Below are 21,490 nucleotides of genomic sequence, written 5' to 3'. Positions count from 1 at the left end.
TGGCTTTTTAATAACTATTTCTCCACAAAATGATCCTGATCTTTAAGATCTAAAACTTGAACTTGTGCTGTTCCACTTCAAATATGCATAACATGTTAGCAGTGATGACAAATCGGTCACTACCTAAAAACCTGACATTCTTGAACACATTCTATAGTGAACTCCTATATCAGAGAGTGAGGAGTAACAGCCAGTTGGGCAGGGAAAGTGGGTGAGGTAAGGTGTGTTGCCGTGGGAATGAACAAACCAGTTTGTCAGGAGGGTGTGTACCTATCTACCCACCTGCTTGACAGGCTTGTCACTCCGTCCAAACCACATACACATCAAAGAAACAGGATTTGCAAAACACCCAACACCGCTCTCTCTCCCAGTCTCTGTCACTGCTCACAAACAAGGGACATCTCTCCCCCACACACACACACTGTCCTTCTCCATCTCTCCCAAGTTTCCCCTTTAGTCTGAGCCCTCAAGATGCCCGCCAAGTCCATCAGCACCCAAGCGGATGGGAAGACGTTTGAGCAGCTGAGGCAGGAGTGTCTACAGAAGAAGAAACTGTTTGAGGACCCAGACTTCCCTGCTTGCGACTCATCCCTCTACTACAGCCAGAGCGTGCCCATCAACTTTGAATGGAAGAGACCTGGGGTATGTAAGCTACAGTACAAAGGGTCTACTCCGAGGGAGCTAATGTGACTGAAAGAATACAGTAATTACAGTGTACTTAGAACATTTGCAGTTGATTGTTGCGAGTGAATGGCCTGGATGGGGTCTCTGTTTAGGTAGATTGTGCTAATTTGTTCTGAAGGCAAGCCACTTTGCAATGTTAAAGTATAGAATCCTTATATTTACCTTATTCACATTATAGGGGTGGCAAGTAGTCTAGTGGTTAGAGCGTTGGACTAGTAACCGAAAGGTTGCAAGATCGAATACCCGAGCTGACAAGGTAACAATCTGTCGTTCTGCCCCTGAACAAGGCAGTTAACCCACTGTTCCTAGGCTGTCATTAAATAAGAATTTGTTCTTAACTGACTTGCCTAGTTAAATAAAGGTCAAATAAAATAAAATAAATATATATCAAACACTCAAGACCAAGCCAGTTCTGTCTGTTGAGGACGAGCTTTTATCCAACCATCCCTTTAAAACCAGTTCTGCAAGAAAGGAATATATTAGCTGATACTTTTATCTGGCTAATATCTAATTCCCTTTCTGCAGTGTTTGTTTTTAAACTTTAAAATGTCCTATGTACACATTTGAAGCTGGAGATACTGTACGTGCCTGTCTCACGTGTAGGGCACAGTCTTCTGGAATGTAGCCTTGAAGCCTGCGCTGAATGGTTTCTCTCTGACGTTGCTGGGAGTGGTGGTTGACAGGTTATGTGCTCAGAGAGGTTAGCTAATCGTAAGAGTTTACGCTAATCAGTTTTTACTCATTATATGTCCACAGAAACATTTACACTGTGCATTTCAATACATACCGCTGACCACACAACTCCATTGAGATGAAGTGCCTTGCCAAGGTTGATACTGCAATGTGTAACTATTAAGATCTGTGATCAACTATTAAAACTAGCATACCTCAAACCTCTTAAGAAAACCATCTCTCCCTGTAACATTAGTGACTAAAATGGGAAATATCCAACTAAGATCCTTTTTTGTGATCCTTAAGCATTTCTCTCTTGGTTGATCCTTGTGAATGAATAGTTGTACCGTCTCTCTGTGTTTCCGCGGGGACTTTGACTGATTTAAGACACCAGGAATGTGAACACACCTTCCCGAAGTGGCAGAGTCACTCCAAACCCCATCTCCTTTTAAAACCTGTTTCTCCACTGTCACTAAGCCACTTATACTTGCTCCTATTCTTTTACAGGAACTTTGTGAGAATCCCGAATTCATAGTTGGTGGGGCTGATAGGACAGACATATGTCAAGGAGCACTAGGTTTGTATACATAGTACTTCTTATATGATACAAATCGTATATCATACATCGATATCCAAACACTAGAAATAACAATGAGATATTTGTCTGGGGACCACAAGAAAGCAGATTCTGGGCCTGATGTGGCCCCCGGGCCTTGAGTTGAAGACTTAGACTCTATAGCATTACATACGACAGCTAAGGTGGGAGGTTATGTCCATGGCTTTCAGTGTGTAGGTCCTGACTCATCACATGTTTTTCACCCAGGGGACTGCTGGCTCCTGGCGGCCATTGCCTCTCTGACCCTCCATAAGGAGACCCTGGCCAGAGTGGTGCCCAACGACCAGGGCTTTGACCGCAGCTACGCCGGCATCTTCCACTTCCAGGTAGACTCGCCCACTACACAGCTATCAACTGCCCCTTCACATGTATTGACAGAACATTGTATTTTATCTATATGACAATATTACATTATTCACCGAATGTTTCAGTCTTACATGTTAATTGTTACATCGTACTTACTCTATTGACATCAGTGATTACATAATTCTTTAGTTGAAGGAAGTCATCCGTAAGTATAGTCTGACATGTCTCTCCCCTCAGTTCTGGCAGCACAACAGATGGCTGGACGTGGTGGTGGATGACCGACTGCCTGCTGTGAGGAACCGCCTGGTACTGCTCCACTCTGCCTCCAACAACGAGTTTTGGAGCGCACTGCTGGAGAAGGCCTATGCCAAGTATGCGTAACTTGTAAACTTTGAAAAGTACAGGTATAACATTTATGCAAACTAAAATAGGTGTTTTGTACAACTATTGTCACGTTTGCTTGATAGTGTGTAGTTCATGTAAAACATGAGCATTGGATGATTGCAACCAATTTTTCACCAAATGCATGCAGTACACTAGCTGCAAAGCTTGGGTTAATTTTCAAATGCCTGCTATTTGATGCCCGTTGTATCCCCAGTTAACCCATTCCATTCCTTGTCTTGTCAGGTTGAACGGGAGCTATGAGTCCCTGAAGGGAGGCTCTACCCTAGAGGCCATGGAGGACTTCACCGGCGGCGTTGGGGAGACGTACGAGACCAAAAGCGCTCCAACCGACCTCTTCAACATCATGAAGAAGGCCTACGACAGAGGCTCAATGATGGGCTGCTCTATAGACGTAAGGGCCTCCTAAACCAGTTTCACTGGAAGACCATTATACATGGGGTCCTTAGACACCAGGTCCTGTATTTCCAAAGCGTCTCAGAATAGAAGTGCCGGTCAGATATAGGATCAGTTTTTGTCTTTTAGATCACAACTAATAAGATAATATAGACAGGATGGACCTGATCCTAGATCTGCACTCCTACTACTACGAGACACTTTGTGAATACGGGTCCATGTCTGAGAGACAGTCCTGGTCTTTGGTGACGGATACAGATTGTGATTTTTGCTCTCTCCAGATCACCAGCTCTGCTGAGTCAGAGGCCCAGACAGCTTCAGGACTGGTGAAGGGACACGCCTACTCCATCACAGGCCTTGAGGAGGTTAACTACAGAGGGAAAAAGGTCAAGCTGATCCGGATCAGGAACCCTTGGGGACAGGTGGAATGGAACGGTGCCTGGAGTGACGAGTGAGTGCAGTTAATTTCCATCAGGCGTTGCTGAGATGAGTAGGAACAAAAATGACCATTATGGGAACATGGTTATTCTGTTATCTGTTTTCTCTCTTACAGGTCTAGGGAGTGGAATGTAATCGACAGTTCTGAGAAAAAACGCATTCTTCAGAACTCCATGGATGATGGGGAATTCTGGTTAGTAACAACAGCGATTTTAATAGTTTTAGGTTTACATCTGGCACTACATCCCGCATGTTCAACAGCAATAGGTTTTCCAGTGGCCCTGAAGAGTTACCGGACAAGGTCTGGGTCCAATCCTGTATACAGTGAAGCCTTTTCTGAATCAAAATGGTTGCTTGTTTCAGGATGGAGTTTGAGGATTTCAAGGCCAACTACGATAAGATAGAGATCTGCAACCTGACGCCGGACTCTCTGACGGACGACACCAAGCGGAAATGGGAGGTGAACATGTTCGAGGGCAACTGGATCCGGGGCTCCACCGCAGGCGGCTGCAGAAACTTCATAGGTGAGAGGACAAGGCTGCAGACAGAAATGTAATGAATAGACTTGACTTGATTCCCTATTATACATGATTAACATATATATTCTACACAGTACATTTCTATCTGAACGTCTGAGCCTCGCAATGTGACAGTCAGCTTGGTTCATACAAAGTTTGATGACCCAGATAAAAGGAATGCCAATTGTATCTTTATGATGAATCCACTGTGCCAGAAGTGACCAACCCTGATTCTGGAATGCCAGATAGTGTATATAGGCTTTTTGTTCCAGCCCAGCAGTAATACAACCATTTAAACCTGTTTTCCCCCAGATACATTTTGGACCAACCCTCAGTTCAAGCTGACCCTGCTGCATGCTGACGATAATAATGATAAGTGCAGCGTGGTCATCGCTCTGATGCAGAAGAACCGCCGTGCGCTGAGGAAAGAGGGACTGGACCTGCAAACCATTGGCTTTGCTCTTTACGAGGTTAGAGACACTGCATGCAAGAGACCATATGCACAAACAATAGGAATACATTGGTTTTCAATTTCCTAGTACATGCTATACTATAGTAACAGTTATTTTGTTAATCACAAAGTTACTCATTCGTTATTTGAAGGGTCTTTAAAAACATGTCCCTCCCTCTCTCTTCTCCCTCAGGCCCCTGCAGATGAGGACCATCTGGGGAAAGACTTCTTCCGGTACAATGGGTCCAAGGCTCGCAGTAAGACCTACATCAACGTGAGGGAGATCTCCGAGCGCTTCACCTTGCCCCCAGGGAACTACCTGCTGGTGCCCACCACCTTCCAGCCCCACGACGAGGCCGACTTCATCATACGCATCTTCTCGGAGAAGGCAGCCGGAACCATGTATGATATTTACGTTTGGGAGTATTGCCTGTGAATCAGTATTAGTTTCCAGCAGATAGTTGGTTAAGGGAAAGGTTGAATGAAAGCACTTGATGGCTGTAGCCGATCTACGCTAAGATGTATTTGACTTTTAACATGGCATGTAGCCTAAATTGTCGTTCAATGTAAGATGTGCTGGACAAGTTCATGTTTGTGGCTTGAGAAAGCTAATCACGGGATGTTGTCATCAACAGGGAGATGGGTAACACAGTAGATGCTGATTTGCCAGATGTAAGTACTCTGCTGTTGAATATCACAAAACTGCAACGCTGAGACGCTCTGTACTTCCTGTTGATGATGTATTGTGATGTATCTCTCAGCCTCCAATGCCCAGTCTACCAGAGGAGGAGACGGATGAGGAGAAGGGACTGAGGAGAATGTTTGAAAAGATTGCTGGTTCGGTAAGAAAATGAAAATCTTCTAAGAAATTAGGAGAGCTGTCTCTGCTGAACTGGCAATGTCACTGATTCAGATACTATAAGCATGTCGAAAGGAATACAGTGATGTCATATCCCCTGGCCATAAGACTGTTAAATGGCTAACAACTACTGCTCTCCCTCTTATAATATCCCACTCCCACAGACGATCCACACACTCTTCCCACTCTGACACACACACCTTCACTGTCACTCTTTCTCTCACACACACACACACACTCGCATGCAGCCTCACTCACACACTCATTATTGATGCCACACACTTACACCCCCTCATACCTACGCTGCTGCTAAAATTATTATTGATTTGATTTATTGCTACCATTTACGCTGCGCTTAATTGATTATTGATTACCATTAGTATCTATCTATTTCTGCTACTGGTCACTGTTACTCCTGTTTACATGTATATATTACCATCCGTACTGTATATTACCATACGTATTTATATATTCCTGCTACCAGTCACTTTTCAGCCCTGTTTACATGTATATCCTACAACCAGTCACTTTTTATGTATAAACCCACCTCAACCACTCCAGTACCCCTACACATTGAATAAGGTACTGGCACTGACCTGAAAGAGCTCTCAATGTACAACATTTCACTGTACTGTTTTGCACCTGTTGTGTCCTGTGGCGAATAAACTTTGAAACGTGTGCGCCACTCATTGGTCATAGCCAGAATATCATTGTTTGTCTATTGTGTCTTCTCCTTAGGACCAGGCCATCTCTGCCAGGGAGCTTCAGCAGGTGTTGAATGGAGTACTTAGCAGGAGTAAGCAGCCCTCTTAAAAGTTCCATCCATTGTGTGTTATTACAACTCAAGACGTTAGCATAAAGAGCAATTCAACGAATGCCACTTGAATACACATCCACACGCACATTGTTTGACTCTTGACTCTTTAAAGATAAATGACTTGCACACTCTGGGTCTGTGAGGTTATACTTTCATGGATTACAGATCCTATAATATGGTCATGGCTATTTCAGGAATTTGTTATGATGTTCCTCTCTTTTCCTTCAGGGAGAGAGATCAAGTTTGACGGTCTGAGTCTCAACACCTGCCACAGCATCATCAACCTGATGGATGTATCCTTCACCTCTCCTAAATGCCTATAATGAGGCTTTGGAAAATACATTACTGGATTCATGCTTTTACAATGTACACTATATATACAAAGCATGTGGACACTCCTTCAAATTAGGGGATTTAGCTATTTCAGCCACACTGTTGCGGACAGGTGCATAAAATAAAGCACACAGTCATGCAATCTCCATAGACAAACATTGGAAGTAGAATGGCTTTACTGAAGAGTTCAGTGACTCAACATGGCACTGTCATAGGATACCACCTTTCCAACAAGTCAGTTCGTCAAATTTCTGCCCTGCTAGACCTGCCTTGGTCAACTGTAAGTGCTGTTATTGTGAAGTGGAAACGTCTAGGAGCAACAACGTCTCAGCCGGGAAGTGGTAGGCCACACAAGCTCACAGAATGGGACCCGCCGAGTGCTGAAGCGCGTAAAAAATGGTCTGTCCTCTGTTGCAACACTCACTTCCGAGTTCCAAACTGCCCCCGGAAGCAACGTCAGTACAAAAACTGTTCGTCTGGAGTTTCATGAAATGATTTTCCATGGCCGAGCAGCCAAACACAAGCCAAATATCACCATGCGCAATGCCAAGCTTCAGCTGAAGTGATGTAAGCTCACCACCATTGGACTGGAGCAGTGGAAACGTGTTTTCTAGAGTGATGAATTCACGCTTCACCATCTGGCAGTCTGATGGATGAATCTGGGTTTGGCAGGTGCCAGGAGAACACTACCTCATGTAATGCATAGTTCCAACTGTAAAGCTTGGTGGAAGAGGAATAATGGTCTGGGGCTGTTTTTCATGGTTCGGGCTAGGCCTCTTAGTTCCAGTGAAGGCAAATCTTAACACTACAACTTACAATGACATTTTAGACAATTCTGTGTTTCCAACTTTGTGGCAACAGTTTGGGGAAGGACATTTCCTGTTTCAGCATGACAAGGCCCCTGTGCACAAAGCGAAGTCCATACAGAAATGTTTTGTCAATCGTGTGGAAGAACTTGACTGGTCTGCACAGAACCCTGACTTCAACCCCATCGAACACCTTTGGGATGAATTGGAACGCCGACTGCGAGCCAGGACTAATCGGCCAACATCATTGCCCGACCTCATTAATGCTCTTGTAGATGAATGGAAGCAAGTTCCCGCAGTAATGTTCCAACATCTAGTGGAAAGCTTTTCCAGAAGAGTTAGAGTAGCAAATTGGGGACCAACTCAATATTAATGCCCATGATTTTGGAATGAGATGTTTGACGAGCATACTTTTGGTCATGTACGTTATTTGCCTTGACAGATCAATCCAGGTTGACAATTCAGGGCAGCTTGAGTTTCAGGAGTTCAAGGTCTTCTGGGAAAAGATGAAGAAATGGATTGTAAGTACAGCATGACAACATGTTGCTGTCAGTTACAATATCATATACATTGTTTTACAATAGCCTATGACGTCAATTTAATATTGAACGTGTGTGTGGAGGTGATAACGATGTCTATGGCGTTGGTTGCAGATGCTCTTCATTTCTTATGACACGGACCGGTCAGGGAAGATGTCCTCCTATGAGCTCCGCATAGCTCTGAAAGCAGCAGGTGAGAGACTACAGCGTGGTACATGGGGTTAGCACAGAATGCCTGCATAGAAGGTCATATCTCAATGGTAGAATGCTAGTGTTGAATCCTGTCTTTTGATCTTGAAGGTCTCTTTCTCTGTGAGTACTCCCACACTTTCTCAAGAAGACATTTCAGGGGGGGGCAGAAAGACAAAAGTGTGACTTTAGGTGTGAATCAGAGCCTAACTAGTAACATTCTGTCTTCACCATCCAAGGCATGCATCTGAACACTAAGCTCCTCCAGCTGCTTGGCTTGAGGTTCGCTGACGAGAACTATGACATCGACTTTGATGACTACCTCACCTGCATCGTCCGCCTGGAAAATATGTTCAGTGAGTACCAAGGGACTGTACCACCTTATGGGATATATCTGCTCAAATAACTTGCATTTTCATGGAACAAGTAAACACTCAACATGTTTAGTGCTTTGGAGTTGTTGGACATACCCAATGTTATATTGGTTGTTGACAAAAATATATATATTTGTCCTCCCCCAGGGGTTTTCCAAGCATTGGACCAAAGCAAGACAGGTCAGGTCAACATGAACATACTGCAGGTATAATAAACATTGTATAATATGAACATTACATTTTGTATAATATGTTTCCACTGTAAAATTCCATCCGGTGTGATGTTTCCACCAAGACATGATTTGCTTTTGATTATGAAATAACTTTTGTCTTTTCAGTTCCTCCTTCTTTCCATGAACGTCTGAAGAGGATCCAGTGGAAGAACAAAGTAAAATAACGGGCTTGGGGTGCAATATGTGTTGCTTTGCAAATACACTAATATCGAGTCGTTCCCGCTGGGAACGCGGTTAGCGGATACACTAGTTATAATTCATGCATAAAACATACGCTATATAGTTATAGTTATGTTTTAACGTTGTATGCCTTTGTCTCTCTTGAATTCACTCAATAGAGACATTTTGTTTTAAAACGAAACCAACATACTTGTGCCACAGTTTGGAAGTTATGCCTCTTGTATTTGACAATCAGGGGGATTTGTGTTCAATTCTGTTTACGGAGATGCTCCAATAATAAATAATGCACTGATCAAGTTTTTAAAGTTTCATGTTGACACACCGTTTCAGTTGATTTCTCAGTTTGGGATTAAACTAAATAAAAATTATATTATGAAAATGTAATATCTGCTGTCTGTGTCTGAGCTTTAGATTTGTCCATAAATATTCAAATGTAGAATCCTTTCTCAGCATGCTAAGAAGAAATTAAACAAATTGCCCTACTTAAATGAGCAAATATTTATGGTGGATCTCCAATGAGTCGATATTGATTTTGGGCTCTGATATCACACGCTGCAAGATTCTTCACTTGGTGTTGAGGATTGTCGATACCACGCTGTCTCAAGAAAACAATTGTGTTATTTAATGTAGCTGCAAGGAGCAGTGGCTCAAAGCAGCCTGAAATATTTTCAGTCAGACATTCACGCTTGCCAGAGTTGAAATACCTAGCCAACATTTAGAATTTAATAACATTGCTTGTGAACTTCAGAGCTGTAGCGATTTGACAATGTGGCTTTGATTAAAGGCAAGTGCAAAAGTATACTAGCGGTAGTAATCGCTCCTTCTCTATAGTCTACGCGTTATTTGTGATGCAAAATAAAGTAATCTCACTGGCTTCTTCTCTGGTGAGCTCTCATTGGCTATTGCTCACCTCACATTACAAAAGCTTTGTAGATTTCGTGCCAATAAAATAAAACAGACTGTATCACAAACGGCCGAGATTGGGAGCCCCGTAGGGCGGCGCACAATTGGCCCAGCGACTTCCGGGTTCGGCCGGTGTAGGCCGTCATTGTAAATAGTAATTTGTTCTCTACGCGTTATTTGTGATGCAAAATAAAGTAATCTCACTGGCTTCTTCTCTGGTGAGCTCTCATTGGCTATTGCTCACCTCACATTACAAAAGCTTTGTAGATTTCGTGCCAATAAAATAAAACAGACTGTATCACAAACGGCCGTGATTGGGAGCCCCGTAGGGCGGCGCACAATTGGCCCAGCGACTTCCGGGTTCGGCCGGTGTAGGCCGTCATTGTAAATAGTAATTTGTTCTTATCTGATTTACTTTCTTAAATAAAGGTTACACAAAATATCGGGAAGTCTTGAGCTGGATGATGCTGTGATCGATTCCTGTTGTTCATTATCGATTAGTTTGCTCGTCTGGGTTATACCAACTGAAGGGGAACACGTATTAGGGGAATGGGGATACCTCGTCAATGTACAACTGAATGCTTCCACTGAAATGTGTCTCCCGCATTTAACCCAACCCCTCTGAATCAGAGAGGTGCGGCGGGTTGCCTAATCAACATCCACGTCATCGGCGCCCGGGGAACAGTAGTTTAACTGCCTTGCTCAGGTGTTGCTTTATTATTCAGGAGTGTCAAGACCTGACCCTCAGAACCTACTTGTTAACAAAATTAAGTACGTTTCCTTTAAAATTATTCATAAATATTATCCTGACAACCACTATATGAAGAAGTTTAAGAAAAACATAAACTCAACGATTATGCACTATTGTGCAGAGATGTACTGCTTGGATTCTTTACCTAAGATAGAAATAAATTGAAACAATTTTATGTAATTAATTGTATTATTTGTCGTGCCAAATTTCATATTCACAAATGTAAATTTACAAACAAAACACATTTTCTTACCTTACAAAAAGAAATTGAACTATATTTTAAGACAATTAAATATTCTAACAAAACAACTGTTAGAAGTATAAGTATGTCTGTCCCTTAAGGTCCTTGTGTAATGTGATATTGTATCCCCTAGCCCCATTTTCCTTTGTATATTATTCATATATACTTGTGTTCCTCCATGTACTTTCTGCATTGATGTGTTAATAAAAAAAATTAACTGCCTTGTTCAGGGGCAGAACGACAGATTTGTACCTTGTCAGCTGTGGATTCGATCCAGCAACCTTTCGGTTACTGGCCCAACGCTCCTACCCGCCAGGCTACTTACATTTCAGTTAATTGGTTTTCAATGAACAATTATTTCATAGAGAATACATACTTTGACAACATAATATATTAATACAAATACAAGAATGTATAGCCAGCCATCTGATATAATGTATGAAGTGAACAAAGTACACCCCTTTTGTCCTGTGAAATGGTTTGTTCCAAAAATGGTAGAAGCAGCGTGTGAGGAAGGAGTCCGCGTGGATAAACAACATTGACATTTATTTTTTTCATCCCCGTAAATGACACTATTTTAGCGCGAGATAACTGTCAGAAACGTTTTTGTAAAAATACTTTGAAAGTGTGTTCACAGCGATCCAATTGAACTATGGTAAGCACACTTTCAGCTGCCAACGTTGTTTTAGCTTTGCATTCTATCTATGTCGACAGACAGACAGGCAGCTAACTTACTAGCGTTACATTAATAATGCCAACTGTTGTGCTTATCAATGTCTACTAAACCAAACATGTTAGCTAGCTAATATGTTGTTTCAAGTGTGGGTGAGTTTGATCGTTTTAGCAATAGCCAACAAACTAGATTGTGTGTTGGTTGTTAGCAAGTTAAGCTAAGTTAGCTAACTAGCTAGTGCATGAACATCAATTTACATTTCAGAACAGTTCTTCCTTTCTTACTGCCTAACCCTCATGTACAAAGGGCTTGTGATGAACAGTGACCACTCAACACAGGTCACTGACATATTGCTGCATCTGAGCCTGATGCAGTTGACCCAAAGCCTATGTAACAAATTGCATTATCTACATGTCTTTCTTTTCTAGCCTAATAAAAGGAAGAAGGCATTCATTGACAAGAAGAAAGCGGTGACCTTCCACCTGGTCCACAGAAGTCAGAGGGACCCCCTCGCTGCTGACGAGAAAGCACCACAGCATGTCCTCCTACCCGCACAAAAGGTAAGAACGTGTTATTACAGTGGTTCCCAACCGGTTACTGAGTATGGTTAATAATGAGATTACTGTGGATAGTCAGATTAATATAATAGTTTGATTAAAACGTATATGCATGTTTTGCAAGAAGAACAATTCCCCTAATAATCCTGTTTACATGGACACATCTGGACACCTCTGAAAAGGTTACCTGTTGACGCTCTGATAAATGCCTAAAATCCCCAATCAAAATAAACGTTCTACCACAGTGAACATGTTATTTTCGGGAAGCATATTTGATTCTGAGTTCGGACATGTAAAGTTTGTATGTGGAAAAACGACTTCTAAAACGCATACGTTTAGTTGTACCGAACTCATTTCACTCGTGCTGGTGCTAACGCATGCGCAGATCAGAGACACCGCTGGACCGCCGATGAAGTTGTTTACATGTCCTATTAATTTGAAAGATTGCTCAGAAAAGCAAGTGTTTTAATCTGCGATTTAATGTGACCTTACGCCGATTAAGATTAACAGAGTAGGGTGTTTACATGAGTATTGCATAGAAACTGAATTTTGCTCTGCCCAGAGTACCGCTGAAGTACCCACTCATGTGCATGAGTCTTGAGAGTCCGTGCTTCTCCATCTGCATTGCTTGCTGATTTGGGATTTTAGGCTTGGATTCTGTATAAGCACTTTGTGACATCTGCTGATGTAGAAAGGGCTTTATAAGTACATTTTGATTGAGATTCGTGTCAAGTACCCCCTGTGGATAGACCAAGTACCCCCAGGGGTTCTAGTACCCACTGTGTTAGTATATGTACCAAACTTTACTCAGGTATATAGTGTTGCAATGGAAGAAATGGTCACAGTTTTCATCAAAAGACATCCATTGGTTACAATATTTAGGCTACTTGTCCTAGTAGAAGAGTTGCACTTCAAGTCAAAAACATATTTGTTGTAGATATTCATTGGCCAAGGACAACCAAGATATTTGGTGCATTAAAATCCTGCTTTATGTGCACAATTGTATTTTTTTGTCTCATGGTCCGTAACCACTTACTCTACTGTCTGTGTTCAGGTGGAGGTGGACAAGCGGCGAGAGGAGCAGAGGGAGTTTGGGGTGTTTTTCGACGACGACTACAACTACCTGCAGCACCTGAGAGAAACGGCTCGGCCCGTAGAGTGGGCTTCATCCGGCAAATCACAGAGAGGCAAACGTACCCATGACCTCCAGGATGGGGATGATGATGACGAGGAAGATGAGGAGGAGGAGGAAAAGGTTAATCCTGTAAGTTTAACAGGAGGTCCAGTGGTTGTTGCTGAGTGGAACGGTTGTGTGAATGTTTGGGCTATATATTGGACCAAACCGCCGATGGTGAAAATACAAGTTGAAATGATCTTGTCCTTTGCTAACAATGTAGCTAGCTGGAGTAGTTTTTAAGAGGCTTGCATTTGTGAGATCAAATTTCCCCACTTTCCCCAATACATAGTGTATTTTAGGTTGTGGTAGGAGTGACTGTAGGATGGGGTATGGGGCCAACATTAGCTATCATGACTACATTTCTCTTAATAACCACTACACATTTTATAGCAACAGCGAGTAGGGTAGCCAGTATTTTTGAGGTCATTGTGATAAACGGAAGTATTAAACCTACTATGCTTTTGTAACTTCAGCAGACCGTCTCCTTCAACTTGCCCTCCTCTGTGTTTGCGTCAGAGTTTGAGGAGGAGGTGGGAATGTTGAACAAAGCTGCCCCCGTCTCAGGTAAGAGGCCTCCGTCAGTAACAAAACCAAATGCCAGGTCATGATTCTAAATCAGTGAATTCTTCCAAGTTTTTAACTCCCCCCCCCCTCGTGTTTTTTTTCTCAAAGGACCCAGGCTGGACATGGACCCAGACATCGTAGCTGCTCTCGACGAGGACTTTGACTTTGACGACCCAGACAACGTGCTGGATGACGACTTCATTTTGAAGGCCAACGATGTTAAAGGAGCTGTTGGCGTGGGGTAAGAATGTAAACTTTATATCAGTTTTCTTTATTTTTAGTGACCCTTAGTCCCATTCACTATACCAATCAAATTACAATTGTTGAGAGAGAGAGGATTGCTTTTTGTGTTTTTAGTTTCTTACTAAGAGCTGGTTAACATCTGCTAATTGAAGTCCTGTCACAATAAAGCCGTGCTCTCCCAAGTCCCTTTGCGCTGTTGGAAACCTCCTCGCTCTCTCTCTCACTCACTCTCTCACTCACTCTCATATTGCAGTGATGGTGATGAAGAGTGGGAGGATACAGACGAAGAGGAGAGCGACTCTGAGGGAGACGTTAACTCCGAGGGCGGTGTCTCTGGTGATGAGGACGGCGAGGGGCGCCCCCGGGAGTTCATGTTCATGGACGAGGAGACGAAAACTCGCTTCACAGAATACTCCATGACCTCGTCAGTCATGAGGAGGAACGAACAGCTCACACTGCTGGACGACCGCTTTGAGAAGGTCAGTGAGCCCCGGACATACTTTTGGGGTTTGGACCTGGGTTGCATTTTGTGACCTTTGGTAAAAGATAAACTGTGGTTGACTGGCTGATCTAACAGCATAAACACTCAGGGCTGTGGCGGTCACAAAATGTAGTCAGACGGTGATTGTCAAGCAAATAACTGTCGGTTTCGCGGTGATTGACCGTTAATTAACAAACACATTTAGCATCTACATTTAGCATTTTTTCTTTTCTTATGCTGGGCATCATTCACAAGTGATAGGCTAATATTGTCACCCATCAGACTATTCTTAATTTAATCTTGTCTTTGCATATACTATTTAATATATGTGTAACATTTTTACTTATTTAGATTTGACCATTATCATGCACCTGCATCGAAACACGGGGCAGTGGGAAACAAATCCATGTCATCTATGCACTTAAATAGTGATGGAGGTTTTTCCCCACAGTTTATTTTCATGCCAGCCAGATAGTCTATACTCCTGTTGTAAAGAGAAAGCGATGTGCTTAATATTAGGAAAGTTGAGAAATAAATATAGTAGGCCGAGCCTATAGAAAGCTGATGGGATCCTCCTCTTTTTATTAGCGGCCATCACTCTGCTTTCTCCTGCAATAGCATAGCCTATAGAAATGTGCCGCAACATGAGCTCATTGGCTCTCATGAAGTGTTTGATTAGATTTTCCTTTACATTTGCGTTGATGCCAGAGTGATAAGAGGGACAATCGAGTGCTGAGTACCAGGCAGTTTGGTAAGCTACTGATCACCAGCAGCAGCATCAGCTTGGAGAAGCCTAATTACCGTGACTAAACGCTCATGTGAAATTTGACTGCCTTCATGACTCGTGACCACCGGTGTGGCGGTAATACGGTCACCGCAAAACAGCCCTACACTCAGGTGCTGATTTCAACTTATGATATTCCTTTAATTCGAACAATGATTTCAATGAATGTCATTGTATCGTTTTTAGAACTTGTTTATTTCTGTCGCCCATAGTTTTTCGAGCAGTTTGATGAGGATGAGATTGGGGCCCTGGACAACGCTGAGCTGGAAGGGCATATCGAGCCAGACAGTGCTCGCCTGGAGGAGGTCATCAAAGACTACTTCAAACAGAAGGAGTTAGAGTGAGTGTGTGTGTGTGTGTGTAACTCTTTTGCCATAGCAATACTCTTAGATAAAGACAGAGGTGGAAGTCCTCATTGGACACAATGAATTACCATAAGCATTTCTTTGTGTGTATGTGTGTTTAACTATAGATAATGACAGTAATTGAATCAACTATGTTCTTTCAGCTACCGGAGGCCTGATGCCCTGGGTCCTAAAGAGCTGCCAGTGGTGAGGGAGGAGGAGGAGGATGAAGAGGAACAGGAGATGGAGACCATTGTCCTGACGGCCCCGGCAGAGAAGTGGGACTGTGAAACCATTATCAGTAAGTTAGTCTACTAAACATGTTGCTATTGTCTGTTCAGTAACTAACACTTTAAGATTACCATTGTAGTACATGCCTGATGACAATTCTGTTCTGATGACATACCTATTGGCTAGATCTTTATTACCATAATTACTACATTTTCCTTTTTTGTTAATGAATATTGAAATCCTTTCTTTACTATCCAAGGTACCTATTCAAATTTGTATAACCATCCAAAAATCATCAAAGATCCACCAAAGGTAAGACATTTTTTCCTCTGTTGGTTGTTTAAGTGAAGTAAGTAAGTTGCATGTCTAACGTTAAACATTTTGTGAGGCTTTTAGCTCGTCTTCCTACCCAACGTTAGCTACTAAGTTGTGAATTCAAGGAATCGGCTCCGGGCTGTTGCTGTTGATATGACCGTTTAGTGTATTTCTGTGTTCTCTTCTCAGGCAAAGCCCATCCGAGTGTCTACCAGGACAGGCATTCCTCTGGACGTCCTTCCCGGGAGGGGCCCGACAGCCAAGCAGGCGGAGCGCATGGAGCGTATCAACGACTCAGACCTGCCCCGAGTTGCCACACAGCCCCGACCTCGAGAGGAGAGCAAGGAGGAGCGGAAAGCCAGGAAACAGGCTATCAGAGAAGAGCGCAAGGTGGGTTACTATACTCAGGGCTAATAGCTCTGTCTTGTCCTCCCTACTGGGTGTTCATGTTGAGAATTAATTTATTGTTGGCTTGGTAACAAAATGGTTGAAAAAGCTCCTGGAACAATTGTCATAGGTTGGAATACTGTGCTCCATTTTTTTATATAGAGTTGAAGTCAGAAGTTTACATACACTTAGGTTGGAGTCATTAAAACTCGTTTTTCAACCACTCCACAAATTTCTTGTTAACCTCTAGCGTCGTGCAATCCCGTATCCGGGAGCGTAATCATAGCCTCAAGCTCATTACCATAACGCAACGTTAACTATTCATGAAAATCACAAATGAAATGAAATAAATATATTGGCTCACAAGCTTAGCCTTTTGTTAACAACACTGTCCTCTCAGATTTTCAAAATATGCTTTTCAACCATAGCTACACAAGCATTTGTGTAAGAGTATTGATAGCTAGCATAGCATTAAGCCTAGCATTCAGCGGGCAACATTTTCACAAAAACAAGAAAAGCATTCAAATAAAATCATTTACCTTTGAAGAACTTCGGATGTTTTCAATGAGGAGACTCTGTTAGATAGCAAATGTTCAGTTTTTCCCAAAATATTATTTGTGTAGGAGAAATCACTCCGTTTTGTTCATCACGTTTGGCTAAGAAAAAACCCCGAAAATTCAGTCATTACCACGCCAAACTTTTTTCCAAATTAACTCCATAATATCGACAGAAACATGGCAAACGTTTTTTAGAATCAATCCTCAAGGTGTTTTTCACATATCTATTCGATGATAAATAATTCGTGGCAGTTGGGTTTCTCCTCTGAAGCAAATGGAAAAATGCACGCAGCTGGAGATTACGCAATAATTTTGACGGAGGACACCAAGCGGGCACCTGGTAAATGTAGTCTCTTATGGCCAATCTTCCAATGATATGCCTACAAATACGTCACAATGCTGCAGACACCTTGGGGAAACGACAGAAAGTGTAGGCTCATTCCTGGCGCATTCACAGCCATATAAGGAGACATTGGAACACAGCGCCTTCAAAATCTGGGCCATTTCCTGTTTGAAATGTCATCTTGGTTTCGCCTGTAGCATCAGTTCTGTGGCACTCATAGATAATATCTTAGCAGTTTTGGAAACGTCAGAGTGTTTTCTTTCCAAAGCTGTCAATTATATGCATAGTTGAGCATCTTTTCGTGACATAATATCTTGTTTAAAACGGGAACGTTTTTTTATCCATAAATTAAAAGAGCGCCCCCTATATCCAAGAAGTTAACAAACTACAGATTGGCAAGTCGGTAAGGACATCTACTTTGTGCATGACACAAGTAATTTTTCCAACAATTGTTTACAGACAGATTATTCCACTAATAATTCACTGTATCACAATTCCAGTGGGTCAGAAGTTCAAATCAAAAGAAATCAGCCAAGACCTCAGAAAAATAGTTGTAGACCTCCACAAGTCTGGTTCATACCGCTCAGGAAGGAGACGCATTCTGTCTCCTAGAGATGAACGTACTTTGGTGCAAAAAGTACAAATCAATCCCAGAACAACAGCAAAGGACCTTGTGAAGATGCTGGAGGAAACGGGTACAAAAGTATCTATATCTACAGTAAAACGAGTCCTATATCGACATAACCTGAAAGGACACTCAGCAAGGAAGAAGCCAGTACCCCAAAACCGCCATAAAAAAGCCAGACTATGGTTTGCAACTGCACATGGGGACAAAGATTGTACTTGCCGAAATGTCCTCTGGTCTGATGAAGCAAAAATAGAACTGTTTGGCCACAATGACCATCGTTATGTTTGGAGAAAAAGGGGTAGGCTTGCAAGCCGAGGAACACCATCCCAACCGTGAAGCATGGGGGTGGCAGCCTCCTGTTGTGGGGGAGCTTTGCTGCAGGAGGGACTGGTGCACTTCACAAAATAGATGGCATCATGAGGCAGGAAAATAATGTGGATATATTGAAGCAGCATCTCAAGACATCAGTCAGGAAGTTAAAGCTTGGTCGCAAATGGGTCTTCCAAATGGACAAATGACCCCAAGCATACTTCCAAAGTCGTGGCAAAATGGCTTAAGAACAACAAAGTCAAGGTATTGGAGTGGCCATCATAAAGCCCTGACCTGAATCCTATAGACAATTTGTGGGCAGAACTGAAAAAGCGTGTGCTAGCAAGGACGCCTAGAAACTTGACTCAGCCCTGTCAGGAGGATTGGGCCAAAATTCACCCAACTTATTGTGGGAAACTTGTGGAAGGCTACCTGAGACGTTTGATCGAAGTTGAACAATTTAAAGGCAATGCTACCAAATACTAATTGAGAGTATGTAAACTTCTGACCCACTGGGAATGTGATGAAATAAATAAAAGCTGAAATAAATAATTCTCAACTATTATTCTGACATTTCACATTCTTCAAATAAAGTGGTGATCCTAAATGACCTAAGACAGGGAATTTTTACTTGGATTAAATGTCAGGAATTGTGAAACTGAGTTTAAATGTATTTGGCTATGGTGTATGTAAACTTTCGACTTCAACTGTATATATATATATATATATATTTTTTTTTTTTTTTCTCCAGAGCTGTATGTATACATATATAAAGAGACCACTGCAATATTACCCAGTTTTTTTTATATTTCTCTCGTTTTACTATTTATAGGTATGTGTTTGGGTAAAATGAACATTTTTATTTTATTCTATAAACTACTGACATTTCTCCCAAATTCCAAATAAAGATATTGTCATTTAGAGGATTTATTTGCAGAAAATGACAACTTGTCAAAATAACAAAAAGATGTAGTTTTTTCCAGAGTATATTATATCTCAGCAAAAAAAAGAAACGTCCACTCACTGTCAACTGCCTTTATTTTCAGCAAACTTTACATGTGTAAATATTTGTATGAACATAACAAGATTCAACAACTGAGATAAACTGAACAACTTCCACAGACATGTGACAAACAGAAATTGAATAATGACTAACAGAAATTGAACAAAGGGGGGATCAAATGTAACAGTCAGTATCTGGTGTGGCCACCAGCTGCATTAAGTACTGCAGTGCATCTCCTCCTCATGGAGTGCACCAGATTTGCCAGTTCTTGCTGTGAGATGTTACCCCATTCTTCCACCTGCAAGTTCCTAGACATTTCTGGGGGGATTGGCCCTAGCCCTCCGATCCAACAGGTCCCAGACGTGCTCAATAAGATTGAGATCCAGGCTCTTCGTTGGCCAAGGCAAAACACTGACATTCCTGTCTTGTAGGAAATCACGCATAGAATGAGCAGTATGGCTGGTGGAATGTTAGGATGAGCCTGTAGGAAGGGTACCACGTGAGAGAGGAGGATGTCTTCCCTGTAACGCACAGCGTTAAGATTGCCTGCAATGACAACAAGCTCAGTCCGATGATGCTGTGACACACCGCCCCAGACCATGATGAACCCTCCACCTCCAAATCGATCCAGAGTACAGACCTCGGTTTAACGCTCATTCCTTCGACGATGAACGTGAATCCGACCATCACCCCCGGTGAGACAAAACCCCGACTCATCAGTGAAGAGCACTTTTTGCCAGTCCTGCCTGGTCCAGCAATGGTAGATTTGTGCCCATAGGTGACGTTGTTGCCGGTGTTGTCTGGTGAGGACCTGCCTTACAACAGGCCTACAAGCCCTCAGTCCAGTCTCTCTCAGCCTATTGCGGACAGTCTGGGCACGGATGGAGGGATTGTACGTTCCTGGTGTAACTCGGGCAGTTGTTGTTGCCATTCTGTACCTATCCCGCAGGTGTGATGTTTGGATGTACTGATCCTGTGCAGGTGTTGTTACACGTGGTCTGCCACTGCGAGGAACTGCACAGCTGTCCGCCCTGTCTCCCTGTAGCGCTGTCTTAGGCGTCTCACAGTACGGACATTGCCCTGGCCACATCTGCAGTCCTCATGCCTCCTTGCAGCATGCCTAAGGCACGTTCACACAGATGAGCAGGGACCCTGGGCATCTTTCTTTTGGTGTTTTTTAGAGTCAGTAGAAAGGCCTCTAGTGTCCTAAGTTTTCATAACTGTGACCTTTATTGCCTACCGTCTGTAAGCTGTTAGTGTCTTAAAGAATGTTCCACAGGTGCATGTTCATTAATTGTTTATGGTTCATTGACACAAGCATGGGAAACAGTGTTTAAACCTTTTACAATGACGATCTGTGAAGTTATTTTGATTTTTTTACGAATTAACTTTGAAAGAAAGGGTCCTGAAAAAGGGACGTTTCTTTTTTTGCTGAAATGATATACAATGTACATTTTTTTTTTTGTAAGCGTCATCTATGAATACGGTTCAAGTATTTTGGATATCTTGTAGAATGCTTTTTGTCCTTCACCATTGACAACATATTTCTTGAATGTTTCTACAGGAGCGAAGAACAGAAAAAAAGGCCAACAAAGAGGCGTTCAAACAGGAAAAGGTCTATCAAGAGAAACAAATGTTGAACCTGCGTTCCAACGTCCAGGGTCTAAAGCTGTCTTAGTTGCCCAGATGCAAGATGAATTGGGACTGACTTTGTGCTCATCCTCTTAACTGGATTACTGATGGACAACAACCCTGCAACTGCCATTTTGCAGAGGACCCCCAACACAAGGACTATGGGCTGTGTGGCATTTTTTTGTGAAGTGTTCAGAGATTAATGTAGCCTGGTCCCAGATCTGTTTGTGCTCTCCCCAACTCCTATGATCATTCTCACCATGACAGTAAGTCTGCAAGACTGCACAAACAGATCTGGGACCATGCTAATTCAGGCAAAAAAATTTTTTATAGATCAACTGTTTTGAAGTTAGCATGTCAGTCATCAGAGTGCAGTTCACTAACCCTTCTTACCTTATACAATAAAGCTAAAGAATCTTCCTGGTGTTTTTTTGTTGAGAAAAATTAAATACTTAGTCTTGTTTTATTTTACAGTTGTGTGTGTGTGTGACATTCATTTGGTTATTCAATTATATTTCAATGCCCAACCACCCAAAATATGTTTTACAACCTGA

At 42.4% G+C, this 21,490-nt stretch overlaps 2 protein-coding genes across 3 annotated transcripts; both read left to right on the top strand.

Annotated features, from left to right (window-relative positions):
- Positions 1 to 339: 339 nt before the first annotated feature.
- LOC139424580 (calpain-9-like) lies at positions 340 to 9,122 on the top strand. Its single transcript, XM_071176557.1, has 19 exons — positions 340 to 642; positions 1,864 to 1,933; positions 2,180 to 2,298; positions 2,516 to 2,649; positions 2,906 to 3,074; positions 3,358 to 3,527; positions 3,630 to 3,707; positions 3,878 to 4,038; positions 4,345 to 4,502; positions 4,677 to 4,885; positions 5,119 to 5,155; positions 5,245 to 5,325; positions 6,081 to 6,138; positions 6,388 to 6,452; positions 7,751 to 7,819; positions 7,952 to 8,030; positions 8,266 to 8,382; positions 8,548 to 8,606; positions 8,739 to 9,122. Exons 1-19 carry the CDS (start codon positions 472 to 474, stop codon positions 8,763 to 8,765), a joined length of 2,031 nt encoding a protein of 676 aa, XP_071032658.1. The 5' UTR covers positions 340 to 471; the 3' UTR covers positions 8,766 to 9,122.
- Positions 9,123 to 11,174: 2,052 nt separating this feature from the next.
- On the top strand, positions 11,175 to 21,405 carry LOC139424578 (protein LTV1 homolog). 2 transcript variants are annotated; one of them, XM_071176554.1, is made up of 11 exons: positions 11,175 to 11,363; positions 11,810 to 11,941; positions 12,993 to 13,202; positions 13,589 to 13,679; positions 13,788 to 13,920; positions 14,176 to 14,401; positions 15,400 to 15,527; positions 15,696 to 15,832; positions 16,022 to 16,074; positions 16,267 to 16,467; positions 20,869 to 21,405. In XM_071176554.1, the coding sequence occupies exons 1-11, from the start codon at positions 11,361 to 11,363 to the stop codon at positions 20,980 to 20,982; spliced, it is 1,428 nt and encodes a 475-aa protein (XP_071032655.1). In that variant the 5' UTR covers positions 11,175 to 11,360; the 3' UTR covers positions 20,983 to 21,405. The 2 variants fall into 2 exon arrangements, with proteins under 2 accessions (XP_071032655.1, XP_071032656.1); XM_071176555.1 differs by having other exon boundaries at positions 11,187 to 11,363; positions 13,592 to 13,679.
- Positions 21,406 to 21,490: the final 85 nt, after the last annotated feature.

The sequence above is a fragment of the Oncorhynchus clarkii genome, chromosome 13 (genome assembly GCF_045791955.1).
Source record: "Oncorhynchus clarkii lewisi isolate Uvic-CL-2024 chromosome 13, UVic_Ocla_1.0, whole genome shotgun sequence".
NCBI lineage: Eukaryota > Metazoa > Chordata > Actinopteri > Salmoniformes > Salmonidae > Oncorhynchus > Oncorhynchus clarkii.
The sequence above is the reverse complement of the archived record's forward strand: the minus strand, read 5'-3'. Positions and strand labels throughout refer to the sequence as shown.